General features: G+C 49.5%; 1 protein-coding gene across 10 annotated transcripts in view; it reads left to right on the forward strand.

The window, feature by feature from the left end:
- ACACB (acetyl-CoA carboxylase beta) overlaps positions 1–27874 on the forward strand; it is a 61277-nt gene that overhangs the window by 18900 nt on the left and 14503 nt on the right. For 9 of the 10 annotated variants that reach the window (XR_012648001.1, XR_012648000.1, XR_012648002.1 and 6 more), the window contains 29 exons: positions 1215–1385; positions 1991–2152; positions 2488–2651; positions 3850–4000; positions 4108–4211; positions 4641–4722; positions 5441–5586; positions 5727–5877; positions 6093–6227; positions 6772–6918; positions 7609–7797; positions 8704–8804; positions 9230–9318; positions 9415–9539; positions 10033–10146; positions 14821–14934; positions 15568–15657; positions 15844–15962; positions 17769–17906; positions 19417–19516; positions 19597–19704; positions 19930–19986; positions 20439–20480; positions 20596–20811; positions 21749–21904; positions 24162–24365; positions 25331–25486; positions 25866–25988; positions 26855–27124. Coding sequence is in view for 7 of the 10 variants with exons in the window: in XM_075012662.1 (XP_074868763.1) it covers positions 1215–1385; positions 1991–2152; positions 2488–2651; positions 3850–4000; positions 4108–4211; positions 4641–4722; positions 5441–5586; positions 5727–5877; positions 6093–6227; positions 6772–6918; positions 7609–7797; positions 8704–8804; positions 9230–9318; positions 9415–9539; positions 10033–10146; positions 14821–14934; positions 15568–15657; positions 15844–15962; positions 17769–17906; positions 19417–19516; positions 19597–19704; positions 19930–19986; positions 20439–20480; positions 20596–20811; positions 21749–21904; positions 24162–24365; positions 25331–25486; positions 25866–25988; positions 26855–27124 (3924 nt within the window). In the remaining 3 variants the exon portion in view is untranslated. The remainder of the gene's footprint in view (positions 1–1214; positions 1386–1990; positions 2153–2487; positions 2652–3849; positions 4001–4107; positions 4212–4640; positions 4723–5440; positions 5587–5726; positions 5878–6092; positions 6228–6771; positions 6919–7608; positions 7798–8703; positions 8805–9229; positions 9319–9414; positions 9540–10032; positions 10147–14820; positions 14935–15567; positions 15658–15843; positions 15963–17768; positions 17907–19416; positions 19517–19596; positions 19705–19929; positions 19987–20438; positions 20481–20595; positions 20812–21748; positions 21905–24161; positions 24366–25330; positions 25487–25865; positions 25989–26854; positions 27125–27874) is intronic. The other variant, XM_075012663.1, reaches the window with a different exon arrangement.

Genomic DNA, 27874 nt, shown 5'->3' on the forward strand with positions numbered 1-27874 from the left:
ATTCCCTCCCTGAGCTCTGCCAGGCCTTATGTGTCCCTCTGCTTCCACCCATGCAGCTTTGCACCCTGGGTGACTGCCTCCCTCGCCCTGCCCTGGTGACAGCCCTGCTTGTGAGTGTCACGTTGACTTTTGTGTCCCTGCCACAGCCTCCTCCCGCAGCGGTTCTCAGCCTGGGAGTTTGACCACCCCCTGCCTGCTGGGCTAGATGTTTTGTTGTAGCAAGAGGCTGTGGAATAGAACCAATGTCCAGAGGATCAGCTCTGGCCGAAGGGACTAGCCGTTAATGACGGGTGTATTCCTGACTTCACAAGCCTCTGGGATTGCTTACCTGATTAAGGTGACCTTGTGTCTGCCATCATCTTTCTGCAGTGCACTTTTTGTTCGAGTAAGAGGGGTCGCCGTGTTAGTTTGTAGCTTCACAAATAACAAGCAGCCCTGTAGCACCGTAGAGAATAACACATTTGTTGATTAGGTAATGAGCTTTCGTGGGTCAGACCCATTTTTGCATTATAGCAGCAAGTTTGGGCCACAGGTCTCCTTTGTGCTGGGTGCGCCACATACCTAGAAACACAAAACAACCACTCCCTATCTGTACCAACATCTCCATTGACTGAGAAGTGGTTAAGGTTGGGAGATTTTTATCTATGATTTTGATTTTTTTCTGCCTGGACATTTTTCTAGCTGCCTTCGTCCACCTATGGTTACTGTTGCTTGGTGGCTCTATGTGACTTTTCCCCACATTAAGCACATAATCAAGTAGCAGGCTGCACTTCAAGGTCTTGATACTTGCAATTGTGATATGGCTTAATTAGCAAGGTAGTAGTTTATATTCCTCATATCACCAGGTTGCTCTCTATGACTTTGTCTCATCTCTTAGCCACTTGTGCAGCTTCCACATTTGTGTTGCATTGTCTGTCTCAGTCCGTTACCTGCTGCACACTAATGCTGAGTAACTGAGTGGATCATAGTTATGAATTGCTTTACCATGTTACAGTAAAAAGGCATTCTCCCTCTTGGGTTTATACTGGATTTTTTTCCTATTTTTTGTATTGCTGTGTCTCTGATTTGTTGTACTGCCCTGGAAATATTGTATGAGGGGGTACGCCAGAATCATGCATAGAATTGAATCTGAACATCAGGCAAAGCCCATTGCAGTGGTGAGCTAGCAGGAACTAGCACCACAAAAGCCAGATCTGTCTGTGTCGTGTTTTCAGTGCGCAGTTCGCCTTGCGAAGATGGTGGGTTACGTGAGTGCAGGGACAGTTGAATACCTCTATAGTGAAGATGGAGGCTTCCATTTTCTGGAGTTAAATCCCCGTCTGCAAGTAGAGCATCCTTGCACAGAAATGGTTGCTGATGTGAACTTACCAGCTGCTCAGCTACAGGTATTTGAAATTTGCCAACATACCATTTTTCCCAGTATTGCCTTTCTTAAAGCTGTTGCAGCACATGAATGATGCTCAGGAGCTCCTCGGTTTGAGCCACATGCTGTATGTGATCTTTAGCACCTGTGAAGGGTACCAGATTTGAAGGGTGAGGTTATTTCTCTCTCCACTAGTGGGTAGAACATGGGCAGCAGCAGAGCAAGCCCCTGCAGTTTGTCCCACCCCAACCTGGAGGAGCCATGTCTCACAGTGAGAGGATCAGTCACGTGTGGTCTCCATGCCCCATCAGTCCTGGACTCTTCAAAAATAGGCCGGGAAGGTGACCACTTGGATTGACTGAGCTTAAGGTCACTTCAGAAAAGGCTCTGGGTAGCCAGCACATGTCTGCCTGCTTTGAACCCCGCCCAGGTGGGGAGGGATATGAACCAGTGACTTAGAAGGTGAAAGGCTCCATGTCCCTTTACGATTTATTTGTGCCAGCCTGTCCTCCTGATAGACTCCCAATGTGATGCTGAATCCTTGTTCCAAAGCTAATTTAGAAGAATCCATGCCCTGTCTCCTTTTGTCTTTTTTTTACCTCCCCTGCTCGCTGGTCACTTGTGCAGATTGCAATGGGTGTCCCTTTGCACAGAATAAAAGACATCCGAGTGCTGTATGGGGAGTTGCCATGGGCTGATACGCCCATCTGCTTTGAGAGCCCTGCGAATGCCCCCGTGCCCAGAGGCCATGTCATTGCTGCTAGAATCACCAGTGAAAACCCTGATGAGGTAAGTAAATGGAACCCTGTTGAGACAGCTAATGCTCTGGTCTGGATCCAGTTAAAATGTTGCAGGAGGCGAGGCATGTGTTTGTTTTTTGGCAAGATATGAATTCTAAGCACTCCTTCACTGTTACAATATGCTGTCATTTTAGCTATTCCCAGATGAGGTCCCCAGGGTTAGTAGACTCCCTGAGTGGATTTATGCAATAGCTGCTGTTTGCATTGGGATTCCTCTTTACTGATTTGCACTTGGTTTGTTCCTGTTGTAAACGTCTCACTTTCTTCTTTTAGTGCGTGTGCACGTTTTTATTTTTTATTTCTTTTTTTAACACTGACTCTTAGGGGTTCAAGCCAAGCTCAGGGACGGTGCAGGAGCTGAATTTCCGTAGCAGCAAGAACGTCTGGGGTTATTTCAGCGTGGCAGCTTCCGGCGGTTTGCACGAATTTGCTGATTCGCAGTTTGGGCACTGTTTCTCCTGGGGAGAGAATCGGGAGGAAGCTATCTCGTCAGTATTGCCCTTCCAGTGGGATTAGCAAAAAGCGTTCATGGAGGGACGCAAGTGCCACCAAAAGTTGATGGGTTTAGATAAGAGACAATGTGCTGCTTTGGTAGTTCTGAGCTGTTTAGCTGTGAACTTTCGACAGCCAGCCCTGCAGGGGAATTGGGCAGACTGTTCAAACTAAAGAAATATTCAGAAGCTGTTGCCATAATTTAGCCCTGCTTTAGCAAAGCTTAACGCTTAGCTTTATCGATTTGCTGTTCATGGTTCTATTCATGTGCTTTGCTGAACTGGGGCTTCACAGAGCTACTCTGTTGCCTTACATGTGAACCCTTTCCCAAGAGGCCCAAGAGATGGCCTTTGACTTGATTCGTATGAGGTTGCCTGTCTCCATGGTGTCTGAAGTTCATATACAGCATCTTCAGCTGTATGTTCTGAGTGGCTAGCAGTGTATCTTGGCTGCTGTACAAGAGCCAGTTTGCACAATAATTGAAATCTGGTCTAAAAATGTGTCATATTTGTGTATATTTTATGAAGAGATATATTTAGCATCTGCTGAAGCACTTAATGAATTGGATAAATCAGGTGTGGGGTCTTTAGTATGCTGGTATGGTATATACTGGGTGCAGACACTTGCTAAGGAGGGTGGAAAGTAGTGGTTCTCCCATATGCCCCAGTACAGGTTGGACCACCCTGGTCCTGCACCACTGGGTTCTGAACAAGAGAATTTGCAAGACTGGGAGAGATCTTCTGTCCCCACGCCCACCATCTGCTGCTGGCTGGGCTGCTTGCCCAGCTGCTGCCAGCTTCCTGGGTGGCAGAGACTCTGGCTCCTGACTCAGGGCTCTGGCTGTGTGCTGCCCAAGGGTTCCAGCCCCAGCCTGCTGCTGAGGGATTCTAGCCCTCACCCTGCACTGCTGCAGGGCTCCGGCCCCAGCCCTGCACTCCTAGGGATGGGCTGCTGGGGGACTCTGGCTCCAGTCTCCTGCTGCCCTCAGCTGGGATGCCCACCCTGTTGCCCCTGGTCTCAGCTGTCCCTTCTGCCCTTATGGTCATGGGCTGTCTTGTGCAGGAGCACCCATGGTCTTGCCAGACCACAAAGTGCACCTCCCAAAACCAGTAATCTGTAGATCAGCATGCTTAGCATTCAATATTTATCATGCATCCAAAACTCAGTATTAACGGAGGAACTTTTCTGTAAAAGGAACATGGTTGTGGCTCTGAAAGAGCTGTCGATCCGTGGGGATTTCAGGACAACAGTCGAGTACCTGATTAAGCTGCTGGAGACCGAGAGCTTTCAGAACAATGAGATAGATACCGGCTGGCTGGACCACCTGATTGCTGAGAAAGTGCAGGTTGGAGAAGCTGAGCTCTGAATTTCTTCCCTCTGGCTAATCCTGTTCATTCTCATGTGGACCTGTTGTCTGCAGTTGGCTGGAAATGTCATTCTTTTCACCCCCAGGCCGAGAAGCCAGACACCATGCTGGGTGTGGTTTGCGGGGCTCTGAATGTAGCAGATGCCTCGTTTAGGACTTGCATGACTGACTTCCTGCATTCGCTCGAAAGGTAAAGTACAAGGTGGCTACTGGGGGTAAGCACAATGAAGCACGACTATTAAACTATCCTGGTGGCCCAGTACTGGTCCCACTGAAATTAATGGGAGTTTTCTTACAATCTTCAGTGACAGCAGAGCCACACAGAGCTCTGCTATCACCACAGAATCTTCTAGGGGAGAGTAGCTTAATTTCTCATGTGAAACAGCACTGCTTCTCTCACTGCTGTTAAAACAGTTTTATAAACTGTCAGGTTGCCTTTATGTAACAGAAGGGGGATGAAAAACTCAACTATTTCTTTCCCATGCAAGTCACCTTAAAAGCTCTCTTTCTGCAGCCCACTGCGGTCTAAACCTGTTCCTTGATCTGGACTGGTGCTGATAGACTACAGGCTGCAGCTATAACTTATCTTGGTGTTTAACATGTTGCCTTTGTCTCTTAGGGGCCAAGTCCTGCCAGCAGCTTACCTGCTGAACATTGTGGAGGTGGAGCTCGTTTATGAAGGTGTGAAGTATGCTCTCAAGGTAAAAAGTGTTGCCTGTTTTTCTGTCAGAATTTGGGTCATGCAGGGATTACAGCACCTATAATGACAGATGCTGTATTTGCCATTCACTGGGGCAGAAACAAGCACTTCTGGCTGGGTATTTTTCAGCAACAAGATAATAAAAATATCTCCCTCATCTCTTTAAGTCTCACTTTAAACAAATTGAACTATCTGTTTTTTACATTATGGAGAATTTTTCTGCTTCCATATAGACTGTTGTTGGAGTTAAAGCACCAGTTTTTCCCATTCCTAAACCCAGCTAGGCAGATGCTTTAGTTAGTACAATCCTTTCTTATCACAGGAAATGGAGGATCAGCTGAAATTAGGTTGAGCTGGAGAACCAGGCTAGTAGAGGTTCAAACACTAAGCTCATATACTGTGTGACCTAAATCTGTTTTTGCAGCGACTGGTTCATGGACTGGCTCTGATCCCTGAGATCTCCCTGATATGTTTTAGAAGGCAGCAAGACAGTCCTTGTTATCAAAAAGGTTGAGAAACACTGATCTAAATGTCGGAGACAAGCCAGGTCCAGATTTTACACCAAATCCTGATCCTGCTCACGTTACAGAGAGAGCTCTGCTTCTGGTGTCATTCCAAAGGGCTAATACACAGCAGCCTGCAACGCAAGCTAAGGCCTGGTCTCAGGGAACATTTTAATGTTCACGTTTAAAGCCTTTCTCTTTGGTATTTTTCAACAGGTTGCCCGTCAGTCTCCGACGACATATGTCATTATAATGAATAACACTCACATAGAGATAGATGTGCACAGGTTGAATGACGGTGGGATACTGCTTTCTTATGATAGTAACAGTTACACTACATATATGAAAGAAGAAGTTGATTGGTAAGTTAGAGCACTGACCTGTTATCCCACTGATGCAGATTTCTTCCTAACTTGGAGACTAGATTCAGCAACGATTGACGCTGCTTCTGCAGCTGGCAGCAAATCAGTTGAACAGTAACAGATCTTCCCCTCTCTTTAAGCTACCGAATCACTGTGGGTAATAAAACATGCAACTTTGAAAAGGAGAAAGATCCGACCACGCTGAGATCGCCCTCTGCTGGGAAATTGCTGAAATACACTGTGGAAGATGGAGGCCACATCTTCAAGGGGCAGAGTTTTGCTGAGATAGAGGTAAATCTAGGTTAGTGCAGATTGTGTCACTGAATGGCCAGTGGCTTTCAGTCTGTTTGCTTGTTACAGAGATGCAAGTTATGATAGGCATCTCTACAATAAACAGAATAAAGCCAGGTCACTATTGAGACGCAAAAAGAAAAAAGAAAAAAAGTTAGTGGTGCATGGATGATACTCATTTGTCATAGTCTGACTTTTCCAGCATTCTCTTACAGGTGATGAAAATAAATATGACCTTGGTGGTGGAGGAATCTGGCCGTATATGTTATATAAAACGGCCAGGAGCGTTGCTGGAGGCAGGCTGTGTCATAGCTAGAGTCGAGTTAGATGACCCTACCAAAGTGCACCCCGTGAGTATTGCTGCTGGACAGAACCAGGTTAATTACCAGTTACATACATGACTAATCAAATCATCTGTGACTTGTAACTATGTCTTATGCGCCTGTATCTTAACATGTTTGCTTACTTGGGGTTTAAAAACATTGGATGGTAAGCAATGGTATAGGATTTTGGTGTTTTCTTTATGTAAATGTTATGTTGGTCTTAGCTAGTCTGTATCTTAAGCATACTTGGCTTGGGGATTGGGGCAGAAAACTGAATTTTGATAGCTAAGATTTATTATGGACATTTTCCAACAAGTCTGTCTGACATAAGTCATTGTAATGCCTCTTATTTGGCAACTTCTCACTTGATTCTTTCTGGCTTCACCCACCTTTGCATTTTAATTAAAAGCATGATAGATACTGAGCAGTTTCCTTCTTTTCTGTGGTTTTGCAGATGTATTTTTCTACATGGTAGTTTACTTTTCGTGAGATCTGCCTCAACTTTCCCTTCTTTGCTCCAGTTTTATATTTCCATATGTTCTTTTTTCTTTCTCCTTACATGCGACCTCAGGCCCAGTTATATACAGGGGGCCTCCCCACCCAGCAGGTGTTGCCAGTCATTGGCCTGAAGCTGCACCAAGTCTTTCACAGTGTCCTGGAGAATCTGATGAATGTCATGAATGGGTACTGCTTGCCAGAGCCATATTTCAGTGCAAAAGTGAGTGTCTTTCAATAATGGTGCCTGCTTCTGATAATCAGAGAGTATTTTAAATGATATGTTGATGCCATCTAACCATTGCACATGTAACCTTCTTTCCTTTTCTTACATGGATGAAGAACTGAATCTAATCTCAAATCTCGTTTATCTTGTGTTCCTCTTGGAATGATTGCCCACTATCAATGCGATAACAAAAAGCATTTACAATATTTTTCTAGGTTGCAATCTTGGTGGAAATGTATAAGTTAAGTACTGTCTGGGCACACTTTTTATGCCTTACCTTCATTCAGTGATCTCAAAGTCCTTCCCAAGCTGTAAGTTAAGGTTTGCAGCATACCTTTTGTATAGATCATTAGGAAGGTGGTATCCCCATTGTGTAGATGAGGATTCTCGGTGTGATTCGCAAGAAATGCGGAGCCATTGAGGTCAGGGAGAACTGCAAGGGCTCAGCACCTCCTGAAGATCAGTCCCTGAGTGACTATGCTTGGTGTAATGCTGCTGCCAGCCCAGTGCCAAGGTTGAGAAACCATCCTTAGTTTCATTGCGCTAGCCCACCTGACCGGTTGGTTACAGAGCTGCAAGCATAGTGTTCATTGTGATGGCAAGATCTGTTTGCTTGTGTTTCCTGAGCTATCATCCTCTGATGTTTTCTTGTGGTACCTATGCAGCAGCAATTGTTATTTTGCTTAGATGAAAAAATGGGTATGTGAGCTGATGAAGACCCTGCGGGACCCCTCCCTGCCTCTTCTGGAGCTGCAGGAGATCATGACGAGCGTGTCAGGCAGAATCCCACCCTCCGTGGAGAAATCCATTCGAAAAGTAATGGCACAGTATGCTAGTAACATCACCTCAGTGCTGTGTCAGTTTCCCAGCCAGCAGGTGAGCTGTACAAGAGGAATAGCCTGGGATTTTATACTCATGGTATCTCTGTGACTCTGTTTTTTTTTTTTTTTTTAACCTTCCGTGTTAAACTCTTCAGAATTCTTCAACTGAGACATCTTTCTGCGAAAGGATGAGACTTCACCACAAATGTTAATGGGGAAAAAAATCCTATTCAATAACATTTGTAATGTCTTTCATTAGACCAGCTTTGGTTAGCGAAAGAGACAAACTGTGTAATATCTTGTATCTTGTCTCTCTCTATGCAGGGACTGATATAGCTACACCTACTACTCATTGTCTGTAATAGAGCATAGGATGTTATTTTGAAAAAAAGGGATTGTGGTGCATATCTGAACTATTCCTTCTGGGACCTACGCAGTCTTGGAATATCTCATGGCAAGCAGGGGGGCTGGCTGTCCAGCACTTACGAGAGATGTTTTTTCTTCCCCTTATAATACTTTTCCCTTTATGGGGTTGAAATAAATGTTTCCAATTTGTGGAGACATTACTACAGCCTTGTAGTGCCTAAGACCAGCAGCAGGAAGGACCCAGGTTTGGTCCTGCAAATCCTTATTGCGAACAGTCCAGCTGAAACTAACTAAACTGCTTCACATGAGCTTGGGCCACTCCTGGGAGTGAGTCATTGCAGAGCTTGCCCTCAGAGTTTGGGAAAATGGAAGGTCCTTACTGCTGCTCACGGGTTGGGGGCTGCAGGGGAGCGTAACAGTTAGACACTTGGGCTTCATTTGAAAATTTAGCTCCAGTTCTTGCTAATTAACAGTCTCTTAAAAGGGGCAGTGTGTGTGGGGTACCTGCACATCTCATCCCCTTGCTTTTCCAGCCTCTCTTGCCCAAGCTGTTTTTCAGCTCCTTCATACTTTGTGTTTCCTCTGCTCTGCGCAGATTGCTAGCATACTGGACAGCCACGCGGCCAGTTTGCAGAGGAAGGCAGACCGGGAAGTCTTCTTCATGAACACGCAGAGCATGATGCAGCTAGTCCAGAGGTGAACGTCCGCCTGTGCTGCAGCGTGCCGTGTGGTGCGGGAGGTTTCCGGAGGGGCTGCGAAGTGTTCCGTAGAAACTAGTGCTGGCCCTGACTACAAGGGAGGTGGAGGTGGAGAGGCATCAGAGCAGGAGGGCTAGCAGGGCCAGTGCTGGCGTAGATGATGGCACCGTGGGCCCCTGTGAGAAGGCTGGCAGTGATGCTTCATCGCTCTCTGTCCTGAGCAAGCAGAGCACTGGGTGAGCACCACTTTTTTGGCTCATGCACCGAGTGCCCTTGTCTCGAGGAGTTTGCGTGCCCCAGGCGAGGAGCTTTCACTCTGACTGCCTCCCCTCCGTGTTGGATTCCCTGCACAAGCAGCTTGGTCAGCGCGAGGGCGTTTTAGCTCTGGGATGTGGCACACTCCGTCCTCTTTCCTCTTCCCAGGTACCGCAGCGGCATTCGGGGCTACATGAAATCCATTGTCTTAGACTTGCTGAGAAGATACTTGCAAGTGGAAACCCAGTTCCAGCAAGGTCAGTGGAGACGGTGATGCATTTTGCTGAGGGCCCAGGGGTGTTCCGCAGGCCCGAGGGAGTGACTGTAACCAGGGGTGCTTGGTGTCTCCCCAGCCCACTATGACAAATGTGTGATCAACCTGAGAGAACAGTACAAGTCGGATATGACCCCAGTGCTTGATTGCATCTTCTCTCATGCCCAGGTGGCAAAGAAGAATCTGCTGGTGATCATGTTAATTGTAAGTCAGGATGGCAACCTCTGTGAGGGTAGTGGGTGTCAAGTCAGGTCAGAAACAGCTGTTGAGATGCATTAGAAGATATTACAGCTGACCTGCAAGGCAAATACTGAATTCAGGGAAATCTAGAAACAAGGGCAAGAGGGAATGAAGCAGCCGGTAGCCTTAAGTTTGGATCAGGGTCTTAACTGGTGGCTGTTTTGTAGAAGTGTCTGTTGCAGTGTTGTAAGAGTGCCAGCCTGCAGTTGAGAGCGCCAGATAAGTTACCAACGTGGGAGGCTTTCCTGTAATAAGAGGATTGATTTGAGATATTGTAGCAATCTGTGAAAAGGGAAAATAAAGCAGATACTGTGAACTGATTCAGCATGTGCATGTTTTGTATGTCTCGGTTTTCAAATAGTCTTACAGCTCTTAATACTGCTTACTACCCGCGTGGAGCGTCTGCTGTAGAACAAAGTCGGACTGCTTTAATATCTTCAGATCAATATTTTCGTAGGATCAGCTGTGTGGTCGAGACGCCACTCTCACGGAGGAGCTGACAGCTATTCTCAACGAGCTGACGCAGCTCAGTAAAACGGAGCACTCCAAAGTGGCTTTGCGAGCCAGACAGGTTAGTACAGGGGTGCCCAACTTTTCTGCGTCAGACTTCAGGGCACGGTTTTTACATGTTGTGGGGGGCCGAACACAAAACAGCTCAAACCCGCTGTGATGGGGTTCTGGGGTCCCCCAAGCTCTGCACCCCGTCCGCAGGCAGGAGAGTCTCTCACTTAGCAGGAAAACAGCAGGTTTATTAGCCGACAGGACACAGCATCGTACAGAGGAGTCAGTACAGCCGGCAGAGACAGCCAGTCCCATCCATGTTGGGGAGAGGAGGCCCCGAGGGGCCCCCAGAGCTGGGGCCTGGCCCCCTCCTTTGTCTCGCTCTCTCCCTCAGCCCAGACTAACTGCTTCCAACTCCCAGTTCCAATTCAAACCCCTCAGGCTCCACCTCCTCCTTTGTCTGCAGTACAAAGGTGTTACCTGGTTGTCAGGGTTATCCTCAGCAGGAGCCCCACACCCTCTGTGAGCCACACACATACACAGGTATCCCCCACTCCATCACATCTCTCCCCGCTTCCAGACCGAACTGAGCGGGGTCACTCAGTCGGTGACCTGGGGAAGTTCGGGGCCCTCCCCTCGTGATTGGGCGTCGGCTGCACCCTCAGTGCTCCCCTTGATGTGCACCACCTCCATGTCATAATCCTGCTGGGGGAGGCTCCAAGTCAGGAGCTTGGTCTTGGCCCTTTTCATGTGATGCAGCCAGACAAGTCCCTTTAGTTCCCTCAGGTTGGTCGGTCTCCCGGCCTTTGTTTCTGGTCCATCAGCCACGTTCTCAAGTCGGGCAGGCAGAGCCCATACAGATGCTGCAGCACCAACAGATCAAATAGTTCTTTTCTGGTCTGGGCCCTGCCCCGTCTGCCCACCAGTCCATACAGCTGCTCCGCCCAATGTTTGGAATTCAGTTACAGTCCAGTAAAGGAAGGTACAAATGCTTCCACCCTTGGCATTTAGCCAGACCACCAAAATGGTTGTGTGCCTCAGTTTCCCCTTTCATGCCACACAATAGGTTTGGAATGTTCCTTCTCATGTCAGAGGTTGCAAAACTAGTTACAGGGAACAATGGTGACATTTCAGAGTTACAGACTCCTTCAACATACAATTCATGCTTCTACATCAATGTCCTCATGTCACATGGCTCTTTTCAAACATTCAGTGTATGGTACAATTCTACAGCTTTTGGTAGCAGCACCCCTTGGTTACAGCAGTCGGCGTGAGTAACAGAACAAACCCATTGCAACTGTACATTTACGTTGCTCTTTGGTAGACCACAACTTTTGTGTAACCTCCTTGAGAATCTGGTATTTTGGGGATAAATGGCTGAGGCCTTTCTTAGCACCATCAAGTTCTAATCTTCTCCCTTGCCCCCTGGGGTGGAAATTTGATCTCTCTGGCTGTGCCCTCTCTTCTAACAAGAGCTGCGCCATTGATGATCTCAGGGAGACAGCCCCCTTCCTGCCAGTCTGGAAATTTGCAAACCAAACTGCTTTCTGAGAGTTGTTTTGTGAGTCCCAGACGCAGAATCCACATGGAGGAATCCCTGTTTATCCCTTACTGGCCCACCAGGCCCTCAGCTCCTTTGTCCTTTTACCTCCAACTACTGCCTCCCCATGGAATCAGAAGTGGAGTCCAGTGTGAGAATATAAGTGTTTCCACCATCTGGAGATGGGGAATTGCTGGCGCTCTCCTGCATCCTACAGAGACTGACTGTGCAACTGTTTTATTTGGTTCTCACAGGGCTGCTCACATTCCCTGATAGTTTTTACTTTACTTGCACCAGCTTCCAATTCCTGAGAAACTTTTACCCTGCCTGCTTTGGACCCTTCCAGAGCACAGCCAGTGGTTTCACACTCAGGCAGGTCCTGGCTAGCAGGAGCTGAAACAAACTTCTCCCCAGGCAAAGGGTTGCTCTGGTGCTTACAGACAAGCACCTTTCCTGTTCACTCTCCTTTACCTCACTCCCATTTTCTGCAGTCCCCACAGACGGGTCAGGAAAAGTTTCAGGGAAATTCTTTTCCTCAAGAGCTCCCCCAAACAACAACTCACCCCTGTCTGGCTCCACAGGGCACTGCTCCCTTGAGCCACAACCAGCTCCTGGGTTTCACCTACACCCAGGATCACTTCTGGCCCATCAGGCAGATTCCCACGTAATCCCCCTCCAGGCAGACAGCCAGTACCACCAGACAGAAGGTTAGGATCCCTTTCCTCCCTTCTGCTACCAGCTCCTTTATCTTCATCAGTTAGCGTAACTCCATTGCCCGTCTGTTCTTGTGTCCTGGCGAGAGGATGACTCTGGTAGGACAGAGTCCTCTCACCCCCTCCCAGTAACACCTCAGCATCAGGCAAAGAACAAGTACCAGAATCGTCTGGTCTCTGGGATTCCCTGATGATACTAACTGGATTAGACCAAGTTAAAGCATCATCCCCCCCTGAGAGACACAGAAGTAGGCCCACTTCCCATCTGGGCTTCAGCTGCCCTCAGATCCAGCTCTGGGACCTTGGCTCCATCTCGAGCCCCCACAGGCTCAGGCAAAAGGATTCACTTCCCCAGAAGCAGAAGCACTTTTCTTGCACCAAGGACCAGTGTCCTTATCAGGGATACCACTGCCCATCCCAGAGCCATTCCCTCTGCTCCAGCCCCCATGGCTGGATTCAGAGACACACCTGGAATGCTCTTTTCAGGTGGATCCTTCTCCAGCCACCCCAGGCTGGGGAATCTTCCTCAGACAATGGGCTAGTTTCCTCATTGGCACCTTTTCCAAACGCAGGCTCTGCTTTCTCCCCAGGCTGCTGCTGCTGTTCAACACAGACAGACAATGGGAGACACTTTCTCCTTTGTCCCAGCCCCCCGGCTGGTCTCCACACACACACAGAAGGTGAAGCAGCTTCTCTCACAGACAACTTGCCATTCCCAGTGGACAAGCTGCTTTCCTGCACGGACACACAGGCACCTTCCTCGGCCCAGGCCTGGAAAACTCTTCGCAGGTCTGTCTTGGCCACTAGTAGATGATGGGTTGGAATCGCTCCTTCCCTCCTTGAGCTGTGGCAGGCCACTCGGTTCAGAGCTCCATGCAGTCCGGGGTTCCCTGCCCCGATCCGGGCTCACCTCTGCAGGATTTTCCTTAACCCTTAGCTCCGCCACTGCACATCCACGCTGCCTTGTCCAGCTCCTTTAATCTCGATTCGGTTTCCAGGTGCTGCCACTTCACAGCGGAGTTGCTGAGCGTGGTTGCAGGCTCTCAGGCTGATGCCCTCTGCACCCCACGATTCCTGGAAGAATCCCTTCAGTGTGCCAGGCTTCTTGCGGGTCACAAGCTGCCCAGGGTTAGGCTGTAGGCCCCTCCGCCCTCTGGGACCGACTCCAACAGACTCCCAGCGGAACCCCTTCTTCAGTGCGACACCCGCTCTCAGGGACCATGAGCACACTGTCTTGGGAAGAACTCATTCAGCGTCAGCCTCCTCAGGGGTCACTTGTTCCTGGGGGTTGGGCTCTCGGCCCCTCCACCTTCTGGGACCGACTCCTACAGATTCCCAGGAGTAACCCCTCCTCGGGTGTGACACCCCCTCTCGAGGACCCCGACCGCAGTTGCTTGGGTTCGACCACAGGCCCCTCCGCCTTGGGGAGCTGCACCTCACTGCCCTTCAGCACACCTGGGTCTCGCAGGCCCCACTTCTTCCGGGGCCCCGGTCACTTACTGCTGGATGCTCCATCCTCGGGGTGCAGAACATCCCACTCCTGACACCAGTGTGATGGGGTTCTGGGGTCCCCCAAGCTCTGCACCCCGTCCGCAGGCAGGAGAGTCTCTCACTTAGCAGGAAAACAGCAGGTTTATTAGCCGACAGGACACAGCATCGTACAGAGGAGTCAGTACAGCCGGCAGAGACAGCCAGTCCCATCCATGTTGGGGAGAGGAGGCCCCGAGGGGCCCCCAGAGCTGGGGCCTGGCCCCCTCCTTTGTCTCGCTCTCTCCCTCAGCCCAGACTAACTGCTTCCAACTCCCAGTTCCAATTCAAACCCCTCAGGCTCCACCTCCTCCTTTGTCTGCAGTACAAAGGTGTTACCTGGTTGTCAGGGTTATCCTCAGCAGGAGCCCCACACCCTCTGTGAGCCACACACATACACAGGTATCCCCCACTCCATCACACCCGCCCCCCTCATCCCCAGGCTTAACCCCTCTTAGCCCCAAACTGCCCCCTCACCTCCCTCACACGGGAGCTCCATGTGCTGCTGCAGCCACCCCACTGCAGCTTTGCCAAGCCTCCGCCGCAGCACAGGGGCATGGTTCCCCCAGCTCTCCTACTCCCTTCCCCCACCTGCAGCATGGGCAGCTCTCTGCCCTGCCCTGCTGCAGTAATGGAACTCAATTTACCTGGTTTAATGGCCAGATCCCTCCTGCCAGCCATTAAACCAATTAAAATGAGTTCCCCTATTTCCATGTGGCTGGGCAGGGAACCGGAGGAACCGCAGGTTGCTGACCCTGCACCCCACAGCCGGCTTTCAGAACTGCACCACTGCTGGCTCCGTGGGCTGGATTCTGGCCTACGGGCCATGTGTTGACTACCCCAGAGTTAGGTTAGAGTTAGATTTAGTTGGTTTGAGCTGTGCTGTTAAATCATGGGGCTTTCCCCTCAGCTGTCTCCTTCTGCCCCAAATCACAGCCATTCATTTAGAGTCTTTTCTTTGTAGGTTTTGATTGCCTCTCACCTCCCTTCTTATGAACTGAGGCACAATCAAGTGGAGTCTATATTCCTGTCTGCTATCAACATGTACGGACACCAGTTCTGCCCTGAGAATCTTAAGGTTGTGACTACTTCTTGAAATTAATTGTAAAGTATGGGAGTTTTACCTACTAATTAGATTTTAGTGAAACAGTTTAATTTGTAAGCCATTTATTTTAAAATACCTTTAAGGTATTCATGTCTTGCATCTTAAGCTATGGATACAAGAAGTATATTTTTTTAAAAATAAAAACGTACCAGTACTCAGCCAGCTCCTTTCTTCCCCCACAAGCCAATCCCTTGGCTGGGGCTGCCAAGGTATACCAACATAAAAAAGGCCCTAGGTACTAGTGCATACCAGACGACATGAAATGCTGCTTTCTGATCTCTTCCAGATGAATGCCCGTAGCACAGTTTCACCCTCTTTTTGCCACTCCTCAGACGTGGCAGGAAGTGAATGAAGAGTTCTGTTCCTTTAGCAAGATAAAAATGTCCTAATGGTAGTAATTAGAACTGAGGTGGCAGGTGTTCCAGATGTGCCTTACGTTATTGCAAACCCTCTGCATGAGGGGCAGGCTAACCTAACAAAAGCTGCTGAGGGAGCTCCAAGATCAGAATAACCGTGGTGGTGCCACTTCCACCTCGTCTTTGTCCTTCATGCCAGCTCTGCTGTACAAACCTTCTCTCATGCTGAATTCTGTTTTCCTCCTGACAGAAACTGATCTTCTCAGAAACCACTATCTTTGATGTGCTCCCCACCTTCTTCTACCATTCCAACCAGCTGGTGCGCATGGCATGTCTGGAGGTAAAGCGTGAATTAAAGACCCTGGCTCCCATTTATTTAGAAGAAATGCAGCTCTGTGAGCAGGAGCTGCTTTTAGTACCAGTGAGAGAGGCTGGATTGCCCTTCGTGCTTGCTGTTTCCTTCAGTGGTTGGCCAGTGGGGAAGCTCTCATTTCAAATTTAAATTCTCCCTTTCTTCTTTCTTCAGGTGTACGTGAGGAGAGCATATATCGCCTATGAACTGAATAGCTTGCAGCATCGTCAGCTCTCAGATGGCACCTGTGTGGTAGAGTTTCAGTTTATGCTGCCATCATCACATCCAAATAGGTAGGAGTGACCTGCACCTAGTCTGTTTGCTGTGTTATGTGGTTCTTTATGGACTGTGCTCCCACAGTTTGACCAGTGCCTTCTGAGTCTTGAGGGGGGAATCTAGCACACCCTGTCCAGGGTGCTGTCAGCTCCTTCACCAGGTTTGTGCCCAGTGTCCACTCACTGGGCCTGGGCCTTACCCCGGTCAAAGCTCAGCTCTCACTCAGAGCTGTCCAAGCGCCGCTGGGCTCTGAGACAGCGTTGGCATCTGCCTGGGCCGAGCTCCTAAATGGAATTGCCTGGCCTTAGCCCAGCACCTTCTTTTATAGTGGCATGCCAGTCCCTGATTGGCTGTCCCAGTGGCAGCCACTCTATCCTCCTTGGAGTACCTCTTGTCTGCTCCGTGCTGGGTGTGGCAAGGCCTCTCTCTTCCTCCAGAGGGTGTTGGGGCTTAGTCGGTAGGAGCAGGATTGTGGGGAATTTTTAGAAGGCTGAGGCTAACACTGTTTTAAACATTACTTGGTGGAGGACTGGCTGGAAGCTGGCTGGGTAGTGCCTGACCATCAGAACCAGGCTGGGGCGTTTGGGGGTGGGGAGAGACCCCGCAGCCCAGCCCCCACTGGCAGCACCAGATGAGGGTGCTGCTTGGTTCCCCTTTCCTCTGCTTGTGGGACCCAGGAAACTGACCAGCCATGAGCTGGTCAGCTTCCCAGTCCCACAAATGGCAGGGAAACTGGAACCGGGCTGCCCCCTGATTCCCAGCTCCCTGCCACTCTCTGAGCCAGGAAACTGACCAGCCCTGGTGGACTGGTTAGTTTCCTGGCTCCTGCAGGCTCATGTGGCAGCCTGGTTCCCATCTCCCCTCAACTTGCATGAAAATCTGAGTTATGTGGGGGTTGCTAGACTGCAACCCCCACGTAACTCAAGGATTTACTGTATTATTTATCACAAGAATCAACTGGCCAGGAAAGCATGGGCAGAACAATACTGTGCATAGCGGGTGAGCCCAAGCCAAGTTAAAATCCCAACTTGTTCCTGTCATGTTGGTTATGTGTCTCCAGTGGAGAAACTGGGTCACTGAGCTGTCAGTGAAACAGCAGAGGAAGTTGGGTACCTGCCAGTGCAACTCCTCAGGAGGTTGTGGGGCTCAGCTGCGGCCACCATTGGCTCTGCCAATGGAAGTATTTCAGTGCAGTGCCTTGCATTCTGCTCCAGAGCTGAGCTGTGTGACTGTGCAGAAAGGATTTTTGCGTGTGCCTCTGTTCGCTCTTGTTAGCGGTATATAGCTCTCCATGACAAGCACATTTTCAGATATACAGGAGCTGGGTAGATCCTTCTTTTGATTTTAAAAGAAAATAACAGAGAAGCGTACTCTAGGCAACTCATGGGAGTTAAAGTCCCAACCAGTGAAAACATCACCCAGCAGTTGAATAAACTGGAAACACATTTCAGCACACCCCGTCCCACTGCCCCTAAACCAGCTCTCCACAGAAATCCTGGGGCCTGTCAAACAGTGTTGTTGCAATGAGCTTGAGCTGATAGAGGTTTTAAACAAATTGTGTTCACTAAATAGTTGTCACTATGTCTGGACTGGGCCAAGAAAAGGAAACCGTAACAAGACACTGGTGGCCGAGGAGGTAGTAGGGCTGGGATTCCTCAGACACCTCAGTACTGTGTTCATGTGGGGGGAGAGAGCAGGGGTTTTATAGAGGTAATTCTCCATCTTTTTTTTAATGAGCATGACTTCTAGGTAGGCTCTTCCTTCACAACTCTGCATCACACGTGCGTCTCCTCCATCCCTGGCCCCTCTTGTTCTTTGAACAGAATGTCTCTCCCAATCAGCGTGTCGAGCCCAGACTTAGCCAGGCACAGCACGGAGCTGTTCATGGACAGCGGCTTTTCTCCTCTGTGTCAGAGGATGGGAGCCATGGTTGCCTTCAACAGATTTGAAGATTTTACGAGGTACGGAATAGAAGACATAGCATTAGCCAAACATCACCTCCGTTATACCACAGCAAAAGGAGCGAGTGTTTTGTTTAATCCCAGTCTTCAGTCTGACCATTAAGAAATGGCCTGAGTACAAAGGATCTTGCCAAAGCTCAGCCTCAGGCAGCTGGAGAAGATGTTTCCAGTGTTACCCACCCACGTGCGTGACGGGGGAGATGATGATTCACATAGTCAGAAGGCTGCTTTCTTTAATTCATGGAAATGCTTGCTAAGGGAATGTAGCGTGTTACTCTTCAGGGCGTGAGGGGCGGTGCTGCCATGTCTGCATTTAGCTCAAGGGTGGGCAACTTTTTTCAGTCAGGAGCACTGACCCACAGAAAAGTCGGGGGCTATCAATAAGTAAAAAGAAAAAGAAAAAAAAAAACAAACACCCAACTGAACAAAAGAACCCTTGCTCCCAAGTGAGAAGCGAAGCCTCACTCGTGCTCGACTTGGGGTGCCAAGGCTTGCCCCATTTCAGCCACCTGGGGCTTGTGCTCCAGCCCTGTCAGAGGGAGGCATCGTGGGTCAGGACTTCTCTCCCACAGCAGGGTGAGACAGCCCGCGATCCAGCCCTGCAGGAGTAGCCAAGGCTCAGGGGCTCTGGGCAGCATTACAGAGACCTGCTGTGGCTGGTTCAAATGAAGCAGAAGGCTTGATCAGGCTTGGAGGTTCCCTAGCCCCCCGCCCCCGCCACCATCTCAATTAGGTCCTTATGGCCCTTATCACCATGGGACTGAAGAGCCTCTCATTTAATGGGTTTTTTCCTCGCATCTTTGTGAGCTTTGGAGCAGGGTAGTTTAGGGAATTGACTTTCTAAGGCCACACAGAGAGTCTGTGGGGCTGAGCTTGTATCTCCTTGGCCGTGTCTACACGTGCCCCAAACTTCGAAATGGCCACGCAAATGGCCATTTCGAAGTTTACTAATGAAGCGCTGAAATGCATATTCAGCGCTTCATTAGAATGCGGGCTGCCGCGGTGCTTCGAAATTGACGCGGCTCGCCGCCGCGCGGCTCGTCCAGACGGGGCTCCTTTTCGAAAGGACTCCAGCTACTTCGAAGTCCCCTTATTCCCATGAGCTCATAGGAATAAGGGAACTTCGAAGTAGCCGGAGTCCTTTCGAAAAGGAGCCCCGTCTGGACGAGCCCCGTCTGGATGAGCTGCGTCAATTTTGAAGCGCCGTGGCAGCCCGCGTTCTAATGAAGTGCTGAATATGCATTTCAGCGCTTCATTAGTAAACTTCGAAATGGCCATTTGCGTGGCCATTTCGAAGTTTGGAGCACGTGTAGACACAGCCCTTGAGACACAGGCCACTTTTTCCTTCGCTGCTGATGGGGCCCCTACCTCTGCTCAGTGCTGGTCCTTGGGGGACAGTCGTGGGAGCTGGAGGCTCTCGGGTTTTGTATCACATGGGTCGTATGCAAGGACTCCTCTAGTTCAGTGCAAGCGCTCACTTGCCTGCCATGCCCTTGTTGGATTCTGCCAGGAATTTCGATGAAGTGATCTCCTGCTTTGCTGACCTGCCCTCAGAGAGGCCCCTGTTCAGCGAGGCACGACTGACTCTCTATGAAGAAGAGGACAGTAAGGTGAGGCTGATGTTGGGTCAGGTCCTTCCAGCGTTGCGGCATGAGCCCTCCTGGGACTGATTACACTGTCTTGTTTTCAGAACTTCCACGAGGAGCCCATCCACATCCTAAACATAGCTATCCAATGGGCTGGCCATCTGGAGGACGAGCAACTGGTGCCAGTCTTCAGAACCTTTGCTCAGTCCAAGGTCTTGTGCCTCATGTTGTTCATCTTGTAAACTTGAAGGGCAGCTCCGGCGTAGTGGACTCCCCTGATGTACCGCCGCTGCCGCTTCAGGCCTCCTGGCAGGCAGAGCGTGGTGCTCCCGTGGGCAGCGTTCATGTCTCTCTGTCTGCGGGTGGTGATTTAAAATGCCCTTTGGAACATGAAGGCTTTGCTGGTGACATGATGCTTGTCTCCTGTTTTCCTGCAGAAAAACGTCCTTGTTGACTGTGGCCTGCGAAGGATCACATTTTTAATTGTGCAGCAGGTGAGCAGAGTGGGGGCTTTGAGTGGCAGTTTCATTTTCGCCACACTTTTAAATGTGCTGTCAATGTCATTTTTAAAGGTTAATAAGCAATTGCTGGAGGCCACAAGCATGTTACAAACATGAGTTGTATGTGTTAGAGGGATAAAATAAGGACAACCAAAGAAACTGCTGTGGATGGTGATAAGCAGATTCTTAGGCTCTGTGACAACTGATTTAACACATCTTTCGTGTTGTACTACTTATGCTGTTTTGTCAGTTCAGCTTTGTGATGAGGTGGGTGGATTGAAAACAAAAGGGGTTACAAGCTGCTTTCTCTTTTGAGGATAACGTCACCGTCCTGTGTCTTCAGTGCCCTTTTTGCTAGTGTGGGTGAGAATTGCTTGAGTCGCCTGTCTGCATTTAATGCCATCACTGAGTTAATTTTGTTAACATGCACATTTTCCCTCTTGTAGAAAGAATTTCCAAAGTTTTTCACATTTAGAGCAAGAGATGAGGTAAGGCTCTGCGTGTGTCTGAGTCTGTCTGGCGTCTCTTAAGTAATTTTCTAGAAATCACTGGAATTATCTCCTATCAAACAGACGTTTGCTCTCTTCTTGGGGGTGTGCTCAGTTTGCAGAAGACCGGATTTATCGGCACTTGGAGCCAGCCTTGGCCTTCCAGCTGGAGCTGAATCGGATGCGTAACTTTGACCTGACTGCTATCCCCTGTGCCAACCACAGGATGCACCTGTATCTCGGAGCTGCCAAAGTGGACGAGGGCACCGAAGTGACTGACTACAGGTTTTTCATTCGAGCCATTATAAGACACTCTGATCTCATCACTAAGGTAAAAGGATTTTGCATCCCTTATGCAGTCAATCAAATTGCACACTGGGGTTTTGTCACCTTTTTCAGACCTGTGCAGTTCTCGGGAGGACTGATATGTAGGGGTGCTTGGCCTGGGGTCTATTTGTACCTCTCTGAATAGATGTGTGCCACTCAATCCTAGACAGTCTGCTGTGGCTGCCAAGCTGGGGACCAGCTGCGAGGATGGCTCTGAGATGCAGACGTGTTGGCTGGCTAAGTGGGGTAGTGAGCCCACTGGCCAGCCTTGACATTTTCCATTCCCCCCATCTCCATGGTGTCCATCTCACAGACACTGATGAATTTATCCTCACTCTGTCCACTGTGGAGCATGAGCACAGAGATTGAAAGGAGTTGGCTGGGCTGACAGACCATCCATGGCTGAGGTGGGGATTGGACCCCCCCCACACGGCCCCACACTAGTACCTTACCCCAATCCCAGTCATCTGGCCACAACCAGAGGGGTCTGGGTTTGAAATCATCCAGTCACCTGGTGGAGAGGGGTTTTCTCTGAGACCACCTTTTCCTCCACAAAACTGCTGATGCATTAATGTACAGTATTCAGAAACACCCAGGGGGCAAAACTGTGATTTCCTTGCTGTTGTATTCCTCTGGCTTTGAGGACAGCAATCTAGGATATGAAGGTGAGGCACTTTTTCTTCGGGGCATACCCAAACTTTGCCAATGTGAGCACCAGCCTGCCAGGAACTCACAAATACCTGCCCAGTTTTGTGTCCATGAAGGAGTCTGTAACATAAGAGGCTGGTACATGGAGATCGCAGTTATCACAGATGGAGACTAGGACTGTGCTTCACCCATCTAGCCTGATTCCAGGAGGGGCAAGTTTCTGTCTTACCTGTGGCTATATTGCAGCTGACTGTCCATTCCCAGCTCACTTGCTGCCTTGTGCCCTGTTCCAGGAGGCCTCCTTTGAATATCTGCAGAACGAGGGGGAACGGTTACTCCTGGAAGCGATGGATGAGTTGGAAGTGGCCTTCAGCAACACCATCGTCCGCACTGACTGCAACCACATCTTTCTCAACTTTGTGCCTACTGTCGTCATGGATCCATACAAGGTGGGCTTCATCCAAGGACAGGACAAGTCATTGCCTAGCTGTTAGGCTTTCCAGGGCAGCACTTACCTCTTTGGTCTGTCTGTAGAGCCTCTAGCATTCCACGGTCTTGGTTCATGACGAGGGCTGCCGAGCACTGTGGCAATACAAATAATGCTCTGAGTGAGTGCTGAAACCGGAACAGCCGTGTATTGTCCTGTCTTGTCTGGGGAGGTTTCACAGGAGGATGTGAGGCAGTAGAAGCAGGAGTTGGGGAAAGAAACTTCTCCTGTCCCTCCCAAGTTGTGACCCTTCTGTTGCTCTTCCCTTCTCCCTCCACCTCCCGTTCCACTCCATTAGCAGAAGGGCTCAGACTCCCAGCGCCTCCATGTAGCTGCAGCGTTGGGTGCTTTGCCTCCTGTTCTAACTGCATGCGCCGGCTACGTGCTGTGAAGATGCTGAGATTGCTAACGTAGGACTTAATCAGTACGTAACACTGAGACCTTCAGGAATTTGCATATGTAATGGTTGGTGAAAGTGGTACCGAGTGTCTGCATGCTGGTGTCAGGATCTCTAGGGTGGCAGGAGATCAGCAGAAGGGAGGGAGTCCTAGAAATGTAGGTGACTGGTGCAGGGACTCTGGGGTGGGGGCTGTTCCCTGCTCTGCCCCTCCCCTGGCGACTGGGGGAGGGGCAGTTCCCCCCTTTGCCCCTGAGTGGCATGGCCCAAGAGCAATGCAAGCTAGGATGCTCACGCTGCTCTAGGGCCATGTTGCTCCTGGGCAGAAGTCAGACCACCCCACACTCACTACAAGTGGTGTGGTGCCTGATGGTGAGTGGGGCGGGGGTGCTTGTGACACCTTCCCCACCCCTTGCACTCCTATGCACCACCTCTGGCAGAAGTGCAGAGGTGGATGGGACCTTGAGAGCTTGTCTAGTCCAGTGCCCCTGCTCTAAGGCAGGATTATATGTTAGCTTGATCATGTCTCACCGGTGTTTTTCTAACCTGGGTCTTTACCTCCAGGGCCTGAGATTCCACAGCCTTGTTCTACACAAGCAGCTCTGTTCCTGGCAGGCCAACGTGTCTGGCAGCCCCTTGTTGGTTTCAGCGGGAGAGGGCTGTGTGGGTGTTGTGGTGCCAGTGAAGATCAGAGCAGGGAGGTGACTGTGCAGGGCCAGGGGAGGAGTGGGAGTCTAGAGATTTCTGGTTGGTACACTGTGTGAAATCTTGCAAGGGGCAGGACAGGGGAAAGGTACTCTTGGTCTTAGACTTGTGCTGTGTTAGGGCCTAGAATGTGCTTGTTCTGGGGGAATTCTGGGCCAAAAAGTTCTGTAAAACTCTGCAAATGTTGTTTGTCAGGATAACACTGTGAAATCATGCTCGTTTCAATTATCTTGGAAAGTTATTTCATGATACTTAACAGCAACGAAGGGTTCTGTGGCACCTTATAGACTAACAGAAAAGTTTTGAGCATGAGCTTTCGTGAGCAGAGACTCACTTCATCAGATGCTGGTGCAGGGAGTCTTTGCTCAGGAAAGCTCATGCTCAAAACTTTTCTGTTAGTCTGTAAGGTGCGACAGGACCCTTAGTCTGGATCTGTAACAGCAACGAACACGGCTACCTCTCTGATTCATGATACTTGTCAGCCAGTGTGTCTCGCGCACGCACACACACACACACACACTCCCACTCTCTTTCTCCCTTCCTCCTGCAGCAGAGTCAAAGAAACGCCTGTGACAACCCAGTTTTCCTGCTTCTCTGCCCCCTCCCCTCAGAGCTGAGCCAGGGCCAGACACTAACCCCCTCACACATGCCCCAAGTTCAGCCATGCTCCCCTCTGGCCCAGCCATTCACACCACGGACAGCCCACAGGCCAGCTGCAGGGCCCTACTGTCCCAAAGCTCACCTCCCTCTCCCAGGGATCCAGCAGGAGAAACAGCCTGATGCTGGGACCCAGACTTGCGTGGAGTTTTGTGCGCTGTTCTCTCTTTCCAGCTCCCTTCCTCTTCCTGCAGCGTTGTCTTTTCTTTGCAAGCTGATCTCTGCTAGGTCCAGCAGCTCCCAGTGGCAGCCAACTGCACTGCAGCCCAGTTGAGAGTGGTGGGGGTAGGAAATTCTGCAGGCACAATATTAATTGTGGCCAAATTCTGCATTGCACAATGATGCAAAATTCCCCTGACAGCGGTAGTCATGAGGCACAGAGGCCTGTCTGAACCAAACAATTTGAGATTCCCCTGCTACAGGGAAGAGTGTCCGTCTGTCCTGGTTTCTGTGTCTTTAGATCGAGGAAGCTGTCCGCTCCATCGTGATGCGCTATGGCAGCAGGTTGTGGAAACTTCGAGTCCTGCAGGCTGAAGTGAAGATCAACATCCGTTTGACGCCTGTCAGCAAAGCCACTCCAATCCGCCTCTTCCTGACCAATGAGTCTGGCTACTACTTGGATATTAGTCTCTACAAAGAAGTGAATGATCCCCAGACTGGAAATGTGCGTGACTGACACTGGAGCTGGTGCAGAATGTTTTTTTTGTTTGTTTGTTTGTTTTTTTGAAGCCTGAAAAGGTTTTCCTCTGCTCTGACTGGCTCTCACCAGGCTTTCCTTGCCGCTGAGCTTGTTACCGTAGTTGAGCAAATACAATTGTGGTAGCATCCAGAGAGTTCTGCACCCTTTTAGGGCTGGATTCTCATCCAGGGCCTGGGAGCTGCCACTCAAGGTGTTACAATTCCTGAAAATATGGTAACAAGTCTGGGGGCACAGTTGGTGCTGAGCTGCACTCTCACTATAGCTCCTTGGAATGCCTGGAACAGAGCCTGACTCTCCTGCTCGAAAAGCACCATTTAAAGGAGTGTGGAATTGCTGTCACCTCTGAGCAGTATAGAGCTTATGACACATGGGCAATATCTAGATTGCTGAGAATTGTCGGCAGAAGATACGCAAGTTGCACAGAGCATTTGTGTATCTCCTTCTGACAGTTCTGCCGGGAGAGGCTTTCCTGACATTTCACCCATCCACCTGGGGTCAGATGTCAGGGAAAACCCCCTCTGCCAACACCCTTCTTCTTCGTCATGGAATGAGGATGACTGGGATGTCAGCTGAAGGATCCTGGAATGGCAGACTTCTGTCAGCAGACCTCCGGGCTCCCAACAAGAGCCTGCAGTCTCTAGATGTAGCCATAATTAGACAATTGTGATTCCAAGCAGCAGAAGGCAATGGTGCACACAGATACTTTTGATTCATTACAAGATGATTTGTGACTTCCCCACCAATCAGGATACATTATTTTATGTTGAATCCAGTCTGTTATCCCTGATTGTGCGGGGCAGTCATTATGTATTAAAGATCTAATGTCTCTGAACAACCCTCCACACCTCACCTTTCAGGGGTTGTGCAGTAACTTAGTGACGAGCAAATCATCTGTGAGAGGGGAACTGACTCTCCTATCTTCCCTTTAGATTATGTTTCACGCCTATGGCAATAAGCAAGGGCCACAGCATGGGATGCTGATTAACACACCCTACATTACCAAGGACTTGCTCCAGTCCAAGCGCTTCCAGGCACAGTCGCTAGGCACGACCTATGTGTACGACTTCCCAGAAATGTTCAGGCAGGTAAGTCCTGCTGAATAGCCAGTTGTACTGTTTTCGTCTTTGTCTTCTCTGTCCTGGTGGGGGAAGGAGAAGGAAGGGAGCGAGGGATGAACCATATGGACCACCCCCACTAGCAGAAATATAGATTCCTTTATATAAAGTGTTTTCTAAGCAAACCCTCAGCTGATGTAAATTGATACAACTCTGTTGACTTCAGTGAGGCAGTGCCAACCTGAGCTGTGTTGTCAGCTGTGCTTGTCCCCTCTTTATTTAAATATATTAGAATATCAGTAAGCGGATGCTCCTTTACAGTTCAGCAGTAGCCTTTGAAGTGCTTCAGCGTGTGCTTTCTGGTTCTCGTGGTTGTGTTTGTGAACTGTCTCGGCTGGTTCCTTTGCAGGCACTCTTCAAACTATGGGGCTCTACAGAGTGGCATCCGGAAGATGTTCTAACCTACACTGAGTTAGTGTTGGATTCCCAGGGCCAGCTGGTGGAGATGAACAGGATACCTGGAGGAAATGAGGTAATAGCAAAATGAGTAGGGAGCAGGTCGGGGGGGAGAGTGTGGAGCTGGGGCAGTGTGTTAGGGGAGTGGGAAAGACAGAATATGAGGGTGAGGTGTGGGGGAGGGGGAAGAGAGATGGGGATGGAGAAGGAATCAGATGCCAAGGAAGACACAGAAAAAGATTCATCCTGATCTGTTATAGGAAGGAAAAGAGAGAGGAGTGGAGCCAGTGGGAGAGATTAGTTACAGAATAATGAAGGGAAGAGATGTAAGTTGCACTTCTATCACACCCATTATGTAGTGAGCTGGTTGATGTGTTACAAGTATGTATAGTCCCGGTAAATGAGGCACAATGGTTTGTTCCTTTAATTCCCAGTTGTGAAGTGACACAGGCATTTCTCAGCCTGAGTCCTTAGGCTAGTTAGTAGGTGGGAGGACAGTTTTACAGGCTCTGCCCATGACCATGGCTTTTTTAGTTTGACTTTCAAGTGGAGCCCTTCCTCTTGACCTGCAAGATGCTTTGCAGCTTGTTGCGCAATGCATCTTGCAGGAATGAATGGCATTGCATAAATGGTGGCAAAAGAAAATATGGGTGGCTTTGCCAGTAAAATTTCAGCCTTTACTCCAGCAAGGGAATCGTATCTGTGCTGCAACTGACTCTGTTTTCCAGACGTTGTAGTTATTTTATCAGGAACCTGAAGTTCTTCAGGTTGAGCACATCAACCTGATATATGTTCTAAAGTTTGAAGAATGTGGTTGGAAATAGAAAGGGTGTGCGTGCGTGTGCCCGCGCACGCCAAGCCTGTGACAGAGTGTAGCCTTTAACTTGTGTTTGCTGCCTCTCAAGGAACTTGTCCTTGTGTTTTTTCTGTCCCATTGTGCAGATTGGAATGGTTGCTTTCAGAATGAAACTGAAGACCTCTGAGTATCCCAACGGCCGAGAAATTGTCGTTATCAGCAATGACATCACCTACAAGATTGGCTCTTTTGGACCCAAGGAGGATTTGCTCTTCCTGCGAGCTTCACAGCTGGCCCGCTCAGAAGGCATTCCACAGATCTACATTGCAGCAAACAGTGGAGCACGGATCGGCTTTGCAGAGGAAATAAAGCACATGTTCCAGGTAGCCTGGGTGGATCCCACCGATCTCTGCAAGGTAGGCGTGTGTGTCTAATTATGACTAGGGTGGGAACCTTTCTCGGCAAAAGACACAATTTGGGAATCAGAAGGGTTGTGCTAAGGATGCAACAGCAGCTGAGAGATTAAATGTGGTTTCATAAGGGGTTAATACACAAGTCCGACTGCAAGGCTCTGCTCATGAACAGTTCCCTCCATGTCCATGTACCTCCGATCTACATCCTGTCTGCTGGCTGCCACCCTTGGACTACAGCATCTCCCTCCTGCCCCTCTCTGCAGTCTCCATTGAACCCAATTAGTGGACCAGGAAAGTAGATGATGGTGCAAAAATGCCCCTTTCAAAGCCGACTACAGCAGAGGGGGCAGCCTGAGAGTCCATGGATTGATTGCAGAGGCTCACTTAAGTTGGGCTGGTCTGCGGGTGGCTGACAGTCAGTTGTGTGCATGTGGGACAAGGTTTGTCGTTCTGTGCATGGCCTAAAGCTAGGGTTACTCTTTTCTTGAAGCCCTGGGGTGCCTACAGTTGAAATAACATTGGGCAGCATTTTCAAAAATCCCCAAAGGACTGAAGAAACTTTCGTCCAGAGGTGAGCTAGGTGCCTAAGTTTTAAGGTGCTTAGGTCATCGAAAGTGAAGGGGAGATTAAGACTTACAGTCCCTAAGTAATTTCTATTTTCAAAATTTTAGTGCATGAAATTTAAGGGCTTCTGTTTATTCTCATAGCCACCAGTGGGCATACATATTATTGCCATTTAGTGATGCTGTACCA

This window comes from Carettochelys insculpta, chromosome 18 (genome assembly GCF_033958435.1).
Source record: "Carettochelys insculpta isolate YL-2023 chromosome 18, ASM3395843v1, whole genome shotgun sequence".
Taxonomy (NCBI): domain Eukaryota; kingdom Metazoa; phylum Chordata; order Testudines; family Carettochelyidae; genus Carettochelys; species Carettochelys insculpta.